The sequence below is a fragment of the Balaenoptera acutorostrata genome, chromosome 1 (assembly GCF_949987535.1).
Source record: "Balaenoptera acutorostrata chromosome 1, mBalAcu1.1, whole genome shotgun sequence".
In the NCBI taxonomy this organism is placed as follows: Eukaryota; Metazoa; Chordata; class Mammalia; order Artiodactyla; family Balaenopteridae; genus Balaenoptera; species Balaenoptera acutorostrata.
Window position 1 is genome coordinate 45,959,116 of NC_080064.1, and position 12,817 is coordinate 45,971,932.

The 12,817-nt window shown below is 43.4% G+C and overlaps 1 protein-coding gene across 2 annotated transcripts in view; it reads left to right on the plus strand.

Annotated features, from left to right (window-relative positions):
• Positions 1–12,817, plus strand: part of MRPL37 (mitochondrial ribosomal protein L37) — a 29,525-nt gene continuing 16,708 nt past the window's right edge. For both annotated transcript variants that reach the window (XM_007164406.3, XM_007164405.2), the window contains exons 1-3: positions 1–406; positions 3,580–3,763; positions 3,858–3,973. In XM_007164406.3, coding sequence (XP_007164468.1) covers positions 61–406; positions 3,580–3,763; positions 3,858–3,973 — 646 coding nt within the window. In that variant the 5' untranslated portion in view covers positions 1–60. The remainder of the gene's footprint in view (positions 407–3,579; positions 3,764–3,857; positions 3,974–12,817) is intronic.

Below are 12,817 nucleotides of genomic sequence, written 5' to 3' on the forward strand. Positions count from 1 at the left end.
GGCCTTGAGCGCGGGAAGATGGCGGCGTCCAGGTGGAGATCTTGAAGCGAGCGGATCGGTATGGCGTTGGCGTCGGGGTCAGCAAGGCTGGCGCTTGCTCGCCCCGGGCGGCTCGGTCTTGGGAGCTGCGGGGCCCCAAGACGCGGGGCGTATGAGTGGGGCGTGCGCTCCACGCGGAAGCCCGAGCCTCCTCCCCCGGACAGGGTGTATGAGATTCCTGGACTGGAGCCCATCACCTACGCGGGGAAGATGCACTTTATGCCCGGTCTGGCGCGGCCAGTCTTCCCACCCTGGGACCCTGGCTGGACGCCCCCGAAGTTCCGCCGCTTGCCCCCGCTTCACGAGCACCCGCTGTACAAAGACCAGGCCTGCTACGTCTTCCACCAGCGTTGCCGCCTCCTCGAGGGTGAGGCCCCAGGACGGGCGGGAGGGGACCTTGGTCCTCTACCCAAGCACTGACGCCGACCTTCTGTGGCCTTGGGCAAGACGTTGAAATTCTGTGGGTCTCGGTTTCTCCGTCTGCGAAATGGCCCGATATTGATTCTCATCTTCCGTGAATTGTTAGGATTAAGTGAGATGTAAAGAGCAGTATGTGTGAGGGAGTATTAGAGTTTTAGTGGCCAAGTGAAAAGATCTGGTTTCTAGGCTTAGCCCTGCCCCTCACCCTCTGTGTGATTTTGGGCAAGTGGCTGAAGCTTTCTAAGCCTCCATTTCCTGTAAAATGAGTGGTTTTGACTAGGTGGTTCACATTGACCCAGCTCTTGCACCCTGGAGATGTAACTATGTTTGAGAACTAGTTGGAGGGGGATTATAGTGCAAAGAGACAACAGAAACAGTGCTTAATCTGCAGGCCTATCGCCTCATTTCAGGCTAGTCAAACAAGTTAATTGGTAATTGGGATTGGTAATTGTGACAGAGGGGAAGTGATTTGCCAGTGATCTGCTCACAGGTGCACTGTGGGTTACTAGTGAAGCCAGGGCTACACCTCTGGTTTCCCAGGTCGATGTCCTTTGTCATTGGTCAGAGCTGAGATGTTTTCAGGGAAAGGATCTGGACCTAAAATCCATCTAGTCCACTTCTGCTCCCTTTCACTCTCACTAAGAACAGGTCAAAATGACTTTAGCCAAAACCATCTGTATGTCTGGGGCAGTACCGGAAATTATGTTCCAGAGTCCCTGGAGAGGGTTGTTTATTGAGAGTCCTCTTACCCATTTTTTCCTCCTCATTCTTCCTTAGTCCCTAAATCAGAGTGGGGTTAGGACTGGTCCTGAAAACACAAAATGGTCCAGGTAAGTGGGAGCAGAATTTTCCAGTAAGTAATTAGGAAAGAAAGAGACCTGGCAGGATTTGGGGACTAAGCCAGATAATAAATCCTAGGTTTGAAAAAAACTTATGTCAACTGGCCAGCCTCTTAAGCTGCTCAAACCCATTCCTGAAAGCTGTTTTTTTGGCCTTTAAACACTTCCAGTATCCTCACAGGGTGCTGTGAAGGACCTCACAAGACTTGGCACCCTTGAGTGACCCTGGTAACATTACCATGTGGATGAAATGCATTAGCTGTGTCTTAGAAGTTAAGGTTAACTTGTTTGACTAGGCTGAAAACATACGCTATGCTTTCACCATATGCAGAGAGGTCCTGTAAAGTCTGTAATAAAACTGCAAGATACAGGGCTAGAGAAGCAGATTGGGGTAATGGAGAGATCATGGGCTTTAACATAGACAGACTCAGGTTCTCCTCCCAGCCCCATCGCTTACGAGGTTTGGGACTTGAAACAAATTCCTTAGTCTCTTCAGTTTCATCCTCCATTCCATAAAATCCCATCCAACTTGTAGTTAAAGCTCCTGGCACAGAGTAGATGGTAATGTTCAGTAAATGGCAGCTCTTACATATTATTCATACACTAGTGAACCATAAATTCTTTGTATTTTATCCATTTTCAAGTTTAAGGGACAGTGGCAGTGTTGGGACTAAAAGTCAGGTTACCTGACCCCCAGTCCAGCATTCTTCCTGCTGCACCACAAAATCCAGAAGTTAACATTTCTAAATATTTGTGTTTCTGATGTCTTATGAGCCTTAAAGTGAAAAGTCTCATTACCTTTCATTTATCACCACAGAAGAAATTGTCTGAGGGTGTTTCCCTCAAAGTGTGCTAAGTTTGCTTTAATCCCAGACATAGTTTTTCAAATGAAGATATAACCCTGAGTCGAGTGATGTGTTTTCAACTGAGATGAGTAGCCTGCACCACAGCCCATCCCGCTGAGAGTAAGGGGGTTAAATTAGTTTAGTTTTTAGAGACTAAGCACTCTGATTCAAATCTTTTAGTTTATTTATACTCCTTTTCCTAAAAGTATTTTGGGCATCTTACAGAAATTTTGTAGCACAGCCAGATTAAATTAAAAATAGGTGAGGGGATCAGCACAAAGGAAAAATAAAACAGTGAAGTGAATACAAAAAATCCATTCTGTGAGGTTGTACTTGTCCAGGGGAGCCCCAAAGTTGACCCTCAGCTTGCTAGCAGTCAACAAATGGTACAGAGATGGGGTCCGCTGACTAGGCCAGTTGCCTCTTTCTATAAATAGCTTTATTACACCGAAACCATGCACACCTGTTTACTTATTACCTATGGCTGCTTTCGTGCTACAGTGGCAGAGCTGAGTAGTTGTGACAGAGACTGTGCGGCCCAGAAGCTGAAAATATTTACTGTCTGGCCCTTTAAGAAAAAGTTTGACCCCTGGTATAGAGAAACATTGTGAGTTATGCAATTCACCATGTCCAAAAGACAAAACAGTACTCTACCCAGGAAAAGCCCAACCTTCCTGTACAGAGGCCAGGGAGAAGTTCAGAAGGTCTCAGGCAGGACCCTGCATAATAAATTGAGCAACATCCTCAGTATGATTCTGTTGACAAATATAGCCGTACATTTCATAGGGCTTCATGCAAAAATCTGCTTATAAAATAGCTTGTTACAGAATCTCAGAGTCAGATGCTAAAGATTATCTAGTGCTCCCAAACTCAGGGCTCCTCAAGTTATTCATGATCCAGAAGTTATTTCCATTATTTCCAAAAGCTCTTTCCCTTGATAGAGCAGTATGCACTTAATCCCGGGCCCATATCTATTAAATGACGTATGTTTGGCAGACATGAGCTTTTCCAGTCAAGGACTAGGGTGTGGGTTAATAGAAAGGATCTAGGTTTTGAGAGGTTGGCATCTATTGATCTAGTCCTGTAATCTGGGGTCTGAATTCTGCAGGTAACAAACAAATCCTTGCCTGCAAGATTCAGCCTCATGATCTCAGCCATCTTAGTGGCTGTTTGAATTCCTCCTGGGGCAAGTACTCACTGCCTCAGTCAACTGTTAACTGTCTTTAACTAGATGGTCATTCCTGAAGCTGAGTTGAAATCTGGCTCTCATAGCTTCTGCTCTTTTAGTTCTCACCCCTCAGATGTTGGAACAAATCCCATCTCTCTCTCAAGGCTGCTTTTTCCCCAAAATGCTACCCGGCAGGGGTAAGCATCTCTTCCTGAATGATTTTTTTTTTTTTTTTGGTTTTGGTTTTTTGTGACTGATGACTCTAAAGGTGTAAAGCAGGCTCTCTGGCTTACCAAGACCAAGTTAATAGAAGGCCTTCCTGAGAAAGTGCTTAGCCTTGCTGACGATCCAAGGAACCACATAGAGAACCAAGATGAATGTGTTCTGAATGTAATCTTTCACGCTCGTCTCTGGCACTCTACTGAAGACATCCCCAAGAGAGAGACCTACTGGTAAGTCTCCCCCAAGTCAATAAGGTTTCCAACTGATGGATCTTGGAGTCAGCCTGTTGCTTTACATCTCCAAATGTCTCTTCTTTTCTCCAAGCCCAGTCATTGTGGACAGTCTGATACAGCTGTGTAAATCCCAGATTCTCAAGCATCCTTCTCTGGCCAGACGGATCTGTGCCCAAAACAACATGTTATCCACCACCTGGAATCGAGGTTGGTCCTCCTGTATAGCAGAAAGCCTTTGTCTGTTCATTGTCTTTCTGCTCTTAGCCCCATCACCAGCTTATATTCCCTTCCCTGCTGCCATACCTATTCTCACTCCCATCCTTCATGGTCCAGTTTTGTGGCTCAGACATTGAAATGACATCCTCAATGTCATTTCATTAGCCATAACCCAGCCTTTTTCATTTTTAATCATTTCTTTTCAAGACTTAATTCAAACCGTATCTGTTGAGTGCCTCTCAGTGCCTAAATGTTGAAGATAAGGAAGTAAAAAAACATACAATCTGCGCTCCAAAGCTCGTATTCTACTGCAAGAGCCTTTTTACTCCATTCATGCTTTTCTCATTTTCCAAATCCATTTTCCACATAGCTGCTAGAGTGATCTTTCTAAAGTGCAGGTTGTCTTATGTCCCTTCCCTGTTTCAAATCCTTTATTGTCTCGCAATAGCTTGACCATTTATCGTGGTGTCCAAGGCTTTCTGTGATTTGGCCACCACCTGGTCTTTCTAGTCTTATCTCCTGCTCTCCTGCCCCCACCTCCATTCCCAGTTTACACTTAGCCACTTGCAGCTTTTTGGCATCAAGCTTTGCCTTTGCATGTGCTGTACGTTCTGTCTGGAATGCTCTTTTCTACTTTCCTCATTTGACTAAATTCTACATGTCTGCATGACTCAGCTCAAGCCCCCTTCCCATGTGAATCCACAGGTTAGCTCTGAGCTCCTTGTGTCCATATGCCTACTTTTATCATAACACACATTATACTATATTGTGATTATCTAACATCTTTTCTGTCTGCCCCACTAAACTGAACTTCTGATGATAGAGACTGTGTCATATTCATTTTTGTCCACAGTGTCTAACAGTTCATGCCACGCAAAAGGTGCTGACTGAAGGGACGGGTGAATTAATACCAAACCTCAGATGTTTTAGACAGGGATGTTCTGAGATCACAAGTGCTGTCTTTGGTGGAATCCTGGAGCAGGAAAACCAGCTGTGGAGTAATTTGGGGTTTTCAGGACATCTGCTTGGTCAGGTTTCTCCAACTTGCCCTTTGAGTATGGACTTCCTGGCAAGGAGTCAGCTTTGTAGAGGTAATGGCACCGCTAAGGAAGTTAGTGAACCTCATTAATAGAGGAGTACTTGTTGGCCCATTATCAAGTATTACCTCTAATTAAACTGCCCCATTTGGAGCTGTTGCTGGAGGAGGGATGTGGAGGGAATTGAATTGGAAACCACAGTAGAGTGGTCTGTGGGGAGAATCTAAAACCCAAGGTTAGGAGAGGTCCAGGCACATTTATCTTCCTTGCATATTATGTGTGAGGTAACAGGAAATACTTGAGAAAACTGTTCTTGAGGTGTGGGTATGATGTTTGCATACCCAGTAAGGGAGGACACATGCTAATTAAATGACAGTGCTGTTGGCCAAACCAGTTTTTTTTTTTTCCCACATCTTTATTGGAGTATCAATGCTTTACAATGTTGTGTTAGTTTCTGCTGTACAACAAAGTGAATCAACTATATGTATACATATATCCCCATATCCCCTCCCTCTTGAGCCTCCTTTATCCCACCCCTCTAGGTTGTCAGAAAGCACTGAGCTGATCTCCTTGTGCTATGCAGCAGCTTCCCACTAGCCATCCATTTTACATTTGGTAGTGTATATATGTCAATGCTACTTTCTCACTTCATCCCAGCTTCCCCTTCCCCCTCCACCCGTGCCCTCAAATCCGTTCTTTTATGTCTGTGTCTTTATTCCTGCCCTGCCACTAGGTTCATCAGTACTGCTTTTTAAAATTCCATATATATCTGTTAGCATGCTGTATTTATTTTTCTCTTTCTGACTTTCTTCACTGTATGACAGATTCTAGGTCCATCCACCTCACTACAAATAACTCAATTTCATTCCTTTTTATGGCTGAGTAATATTCCATTGTATATATGTGCTGCATCTTCTTTATCCATTCACCTGTTGATGCACATTTAGGTTGCTTCCATGTCCTGGCTATTGTAAATAGTGCTGCAATGAACATTGTGGTACATGTATCTTTTTTTTTTTTTTTTAGTTTTTTGGCCATGCTGTGCGGCATGCAGGATCTTACTTCCCCGACCAGGGATCGAACCTGCGCTTCCTGCAGTGGGAGCGCGGAGTCTTAACCCCTGGACTGCCAGGGAAGTCCCCTACGTGTATCTTTTTGAATTATGGTTTTCTCAGGGTATATGCCCAGTAGTGGAATTACTGGGTCATATGGTAGTTCTATTTTTAGTTTTTTAAGGAACCTCCATACTGTTCTCCATAGTGGCTTTATCAATTTACATTCCCACCAACAGTGTGTGAGGGTTCCCTTTTCTCCACACCCTCTCCAGCATTTATTGTTTCTAGATTTTTTGATGTTGGCTGTTCTGACCGATGTGAGGTGATACCTCACTGTAGTTTTGATTTGCATTTCTCTAATGATTAGTGATGTTGAGCATCTTTTCATGTATTTGTTGGCCATCTGTATGTCTTCTTTGGAGAAATGTCTATTTAGGTCTTCCACCCATTGTTGGATTAGGTGGTTTGTTTTTGTGATATTGAGCTGCATGAGCTGCTTGTATATTTTGGAGATTAATCATTTGTCAGTTGCTTCATTTGCAAATATTTTCTCCCATTCTGAGGGCTGTCTTTTTGTCTTGTGTATGGCTTCCTTTGCTGTGCAAAAGCTTTTAAGTTTCATTAGGTCCCATTTGTTTATTTTTGTTTTTATTTCCCTTGCTGTAGGAGGTGGGTCAAAAAGGATTTTGCTGTGATTTATGTCATGGAGTGTTCTGCCTATGTTTTCCTCTAAGCGAATTATAGTGTTTGGCCTTACATGTAGGTTTTTAATCCATTTTGAGTTTATTTTTGTTTATGGTGTTAGGGTGTGTTCTAATTTCATTCTTTTACATGTATCCATCCATTTTTCCCAGCACCACTTACTGAAGAGGCTGTCTTTTCTCCGCTGTATATTCTTGCCTCCTTTGTCAAAGATAAGGTGACCATATGTGCGTGGGTTTATTTCTGGGCTTTCTATCCTGTTCCATTGATCTATATTTCTGTTTTTGTGCCAGTACCATACTGTCTTGATTACTGTAGCTTTGTAGTATAGTCTGAAGGCAGGGAGCCTGATTCCTCCAGCTCTGTTTTTCTTTCTTAAGATTGCTTTGGCCATTTGGGGTCTTTTATGTTTCCATACAGATTGTAAAATTTCTTGTTCTAGTTCTGTGAAAAATGCCATTGGTAATTTGATAGGGATTGCATTGAACCTGTAGATTGCTTTGGGTAGTACAGTCATTTTCACAATATTGATTCTTCCAATCCAGGAGCATGGTTTATCTCTCCATCTGTTTATGTTATCTTTGATTTCTTTCATCAGTGTTTTACAGTTTCTGAGTACAGGTCTTTTGCCTCCTTAGGTAGGTTTTATTCCTAGGTATTTTATTCTTTTTGTTGCGATGGTAAATGGGATTGTTTCCTTAATTTCTCTTTCTGATCTTTCATTGTTAGTGTATAGGAATGCAAGAGATTTCTGTGCATTAATTTTGTATCCTGCAACCTTACCAAATTCATTGATTAGTTCTAGTAGTTTTCTGGTGGCATCTTTAGGATTTTCTATGTATAGCATCATGTCATCTGCAAACAGTGACAGTTTTACTTCTTCTTTTCCAATTTGTATTCCTCTTATTTCTTTTTCTTCTCTGATTGCTGTGGCTAGGACTTCCAATACTGTGTTGAATAATAGTGGCGAGAGTGGACATCCTTGTCTTGTTCCTGATTTTAGAGGAAATGCTTTCAGTTTTTTACCACTGAGAACAATGTTTGCTGTGGGTTTGCCGTATATGGCTCTTATTATGTTGAGGTAGGTTCCCTCTGTGCCCACTTTCTCGAGAGTTTTTATCATAAATGGGTGTTGAATTTTGTCAAAAGCTTTTTCTGCATCTATTGACATGATCATATGGTTTTTATTCTTTAATTTGTTAATATGGTGTATCACATTGATTGATTTGCATATATTGAAGAATCCTTGCGTCCCTGGGATAAATCCCACTTGATCATGGTGTATGATCCTTTTAATGTGTTGTTGGATTCTGTTTGCTAGTATTTTGTTGAGGATTTTTGAGTCTATGTTCATCAGTGATATTGGTCTATAATTTTCTTTTTTTGTGATATCTTTGTCTGGTTTTGATATCAGGGTGATGGTGGCCTCGTAGAAAGAGTTTAGGAGTGTTCCTCTCTGCAGTTTTTTGGAAGAGTTGAGAGGGATAGATGTTAACTCTTCTCTAAATGTTTGATAGAATTCACCTGTGAAGACATCTGGTCCTAGACTTTTGTTTGTTGGAAGATTTTTAATTATAGTTTCAATTTCATTACCTGTGATTGGTCTGTTTATATTTTCTAATTCTTCCTGGTTCAGTCTTGGAAGGTTGTACTTTTCCAAGAATTTGTCCATTTCTTCCAGGTTGTCCATTTTATTGGCATATAGTTGCTTGTAGCAGCCTCTTATGATCTTTTGTATTTCTGCAGTGTCAGTTGTAATCTCTCCTTTTTCATTTCTAATTTTATTGATTTGAGTCCTCTCCCTTTTTTTCTTGATGAATCTGGCTAAAGGTTTATCAATTTTGTTTATCTTCTCAAAGAACCAACTTTTAGTTTTATTGATCTTTGCTATGGCCAAACCAGTTTTTAGACAGATAGGATCATCAGCCTTGGTCAGTTACCATCACATTGCGATTTGTAGTATTTGATTTGTATTTCTCAAAACCCAAGCACCACGAGGAAGGTTTGACCCCATGGAGAATCCTTAGGAGGCCATTCTCCAGGAGTCTTTCCAGATGGCATTTGGCCTCCTGTGGGGACCTCTATGAAGGGCATCTGGACACATTCACAGCGAGCAGGCTTGCTGCTCGGTCAGATGTCAGTTCATTTCCTCATACACCTATGTCTCCCTGTGGCAAATATGCTAATCTGACTTAAGTGAGGCTTTCTGACTGGCTCTATTTTTTTTTTTTACTCTGAGCTATTGAGGGCAATCTGCCCCTTTTCCTGGATTTGGTAGCCTTTCTCCTTAGCCTGTAGTTTCAGTACTTCTCTCTCTCCATCCCTCCTTCCCTACCGTATCATACTCCAGTTATCTGGACTTATTTCCCTAAGCTCTGCCATGGAGCAGCGTGCTTTGTGCTGTGGAACATGTTACTCCTCCTTCACTAGAACAGTTTCCTCCCTTTTCTTTGCCTGGCAAACTCTGGCACAGCAGTTTTCAACCAAGGGCGGTTTTACCCTCTAGGCGGGATTTGGTATTGTCTGGAGACATTTTTGTCTGTCATAACTTGAACCAGAGGCGGGGCTGGTAGTGGAAGTTCTATTGGCATCTAGTGAGTAGAGGCCAGGGATGCTGCCAAATACCTACAGTGCATAGGACAGCCTCCCTCACCAAAGAATTACCTCGTCCAAAATGTGAAGAGCACCAATGTTGAGAAGCTCTGCTCTTATCCATCTTTCAGAAGCAAGTTTAAAGGCATTGCTTCCTTCAGGAAGCTTCTCAGGCATCCCAGAAGAGGTCAGTTTTCCCCACCTCTGCTATCTCCGAGTGTGGTTCATACTTTTGTTGTACTCCCTAGCCAGCTCCGTGAAAGCAGAGAGTTACTCTCACTCATTTCTGCGTCCCCAGCTTAACGCAGGTGCCTGGGAAGATCTGAACCCACAGCCTCTGAGCCCACAGAGATCCCCAGGCCTCAAGGCTCATTGGAAAGAGAACATGGGAAGAAGAGCGCATTGGTCAGTCCCTCTCTCAAGAAACCCGGGATTAACACCTTAACAAATGTTTTTTTTTCTTTTTTCTTTTAGGATAAAAACTATTCTTAACTAATCCTTTTTTTTTTTAATTTTTAATTTTATATTGCAGTATAGTTGACTTACAATGTTGTGTTAGTTTCAGGTGTATATCAGAGTGATTTAGTTACACATATACATATATCTATTCAGATTCTTTTCCCATATACATTATTGCAGTAGGTCCTTGTTGATTATCTGTTTTTTGGTTTTTTTTATGGAAAGAATTGGGGGAGGCTTCCTAGAGGAGGTGATGATTGAGGTGAGGTCTTATTTATTTATTTATCTATTTGTTTGTTTTTGGCTGTGTTAGGTCTTCGTTTCTGTGTGAGGGCTTTCTCTAGTTGCAGCGAGCAGGGGCCACTCTTCATCGCAGTGCACGGGCCTCTCACTGTCGCGGCCTCTCTTGTTGCGGAGCACAGGCTCCAGACGCGCAGGCTCAGTAGTTGTGGCACATGGGCTTAGTTGCTCCGCAGCATGTGGGATCTTCCCGGGCCAGGGCTCGAACCCGTGTCCCCTGCATTGGCAGGCAGATTTTCAACCACTGCGCCACCAGGGAAGCCCCTGATTATCTATTTTATATATAGTAGTGTGTATATGTTAATTCCAACCACCTAATTTATCCCTACCCCCGACCTTTCCCCCTTTGGTAACCATTAGTTTGTTTCTAAGTCTGTGAGTCTGTTTCTGTTTTGTAAATAAGTTCATTTGTGTCATTTTTTTAGATTCCACATATAAGTGATATCATATGATACTTGTCTTTCTCTGTCTGACTTACTTCACTTAGTATGATAATCTCTGGGCCCATCCATGTTGCTGCAAATGGCATTATTTCATTCTTTTTTATGGCTGAGTAATATTCCATTGTATATATGTACCATTATTCCATTGTATATATGTATCTTTTTTATCTATTTCTCTGTTTATGGATATTTAGGTTGCTTCCATGTCTTGGCTATCGTAAATAGTGCTGCAGTGAACACTGGGGTGCGTGTATCTTTTCGAAGTATGATTTTCTCTGGATATATGCCCAGGAGTGGGATTGCTGGATCATATGGTAGTAGCTCTATTTTTAGTTTTTTAAGGAACCTCCATACTGTTCTCCATAGTGGCTGTACCAATTTACATTCCCATAAACAGCGTAGGAGGGTTCCCTTTTCTCCACACCCTCTGCAGCATTTATTGTTTGTAGACTGTTTTTTTAATTTATTTATTGTATTTATTATTTATTTTTGGCTGCATTGGGCCCTCGCCGCTGTGCGCGGGCTCCCTCTAGTTGTGGCGAGCTGGGGCTACTCTTCACTGCGATGCGCTGGCCTCTCATTGCAGTGGCCTCTCCTGTTGCTGAGCACGGCCTCCAGGAGTGCGGGCCTTAGCAGTTGTGGCACACGGGCTCAGTAGCTGTGGCTCGCGGGCTGCAGAGTGCAGGCTCAGCAGCTGTGGCGCACGGGTTCAGTTGCTCCGTGGCATGTGGGATCCTCCCAGACCAGGGTTCAAACCCGTGTCCCCTGCATTGGTGGGCAGACTCTCAACCACTGTGCCACCAGGGAAGCCCCTGTTTGTAGACTTTGATAATGGCCATTCTGACTGGTGTGAGGTGATACCTCTTAATAGTTTTGATTTGCATTTCTCTAATAATTAGTGATGTTGAGTATCTTTTCATGTGCTTTTTGGCCATCTATATATCTTCTTTGGAAAAATGTCTATTTAGATCTTCTTCCCATTTTTTGATTGGGTTTTTTTTTTGATATTGAGCTGCATGAGCTGTTTATATATTTTTGAGATTAATCCCTTGCCAGTCGCATCGTTTGCAAATACTTTTTCCTATTCTGTGTGTTGTCTTTTTGTTTTGTTTATGGTTTCCTTTACTGTGCAAAAGCTTTTAAGTTTGATTAGTTTCCAATTTGTTTGTTTTGTTTTTATTTTCATTACTCTAGGAGGTGGGTCAAAAAGGATATTGCTGCAATTTATGTCAGAGTGTTCTACCTATGTTTTCCTCTACGAGTTTTGTAGTATCCATTCTTACATGTAGGCTGGTGCAGGCTTCCTCGTGGGAGGGACTGGTGCTCGCCCACTGGTGGGTGGCACTGGGTCTTGTCCCTCTGGCGGGCAGGGCCGTGTCAAGGGGTGTGTTTAGAGGTGGCTGTGGGCTGAGGAAGACTTTAAGCAGCCTGTGTGCTGATGGGCGGGGCTTTGTTCCCGCCCTGTTGGTTGTTTGACTGGAGGCATCCCAGCCCTGGAGCCTGTGGGCTGTTGGGTGGGGTCAGGTCTTGGCATCAAAATGGTGGCCTCCAGGACAGCTCACGCCAATGAGTACTCTCCATTACCTCCACCACCAGTGTCCTTGACCCAGCTGTGAGCCACAGCTGCCCCCTGCCCCCCACTTCCCCAGGAGACCCTCCAAGATCAGCAGGTCGGTCTGGCCCAGGCTCCTATGAGGTCAGTGCTTTTTCCCCTGGGTCCTGGTGCACACGAGACCCTGCGTCCGCCTTCCAAGAGTGGCATTTCTTTTTCTCCCAATCCTGTTGAGTTCCTGCAATCAAGCCCCACTGGCCTTCAAAGCCAAATGCTCTGGGGATTCCTCCTCCTGATGCCAGACCCTCAGACTGAGGAGCCTTTTGTGGGGCTCAGAACTCTTACTCCTGTGGGAGAACCTCTGTGATGTAATTATTTTCCAGTCTGTGAGTCGCCCACTCAGTGGATGTGGGATTTAATTGTATTTCGAATGCACCCCTCCGACCATCTTGTTGTGGCTTCTTCTTTGTCTTTAGAAGTAGAATATCTTTTTTGGTAGGTTCCAGTCCTTTTTTGTCGATGGTTGTTCAGCAGTTGTTTTGGTGTTTTTGTGAGAGGAGGTGAGCTCAGGTCCTTCTCCTCCACCATCTTGTTCTCGTGTCCCCTTCTATTCTTTAGAATGACTTTAGAATGAAGATCACTAGATTAGGAATGATGTGACCTTCATTTCAACTGCAGTCCTGTGACATGCTTGT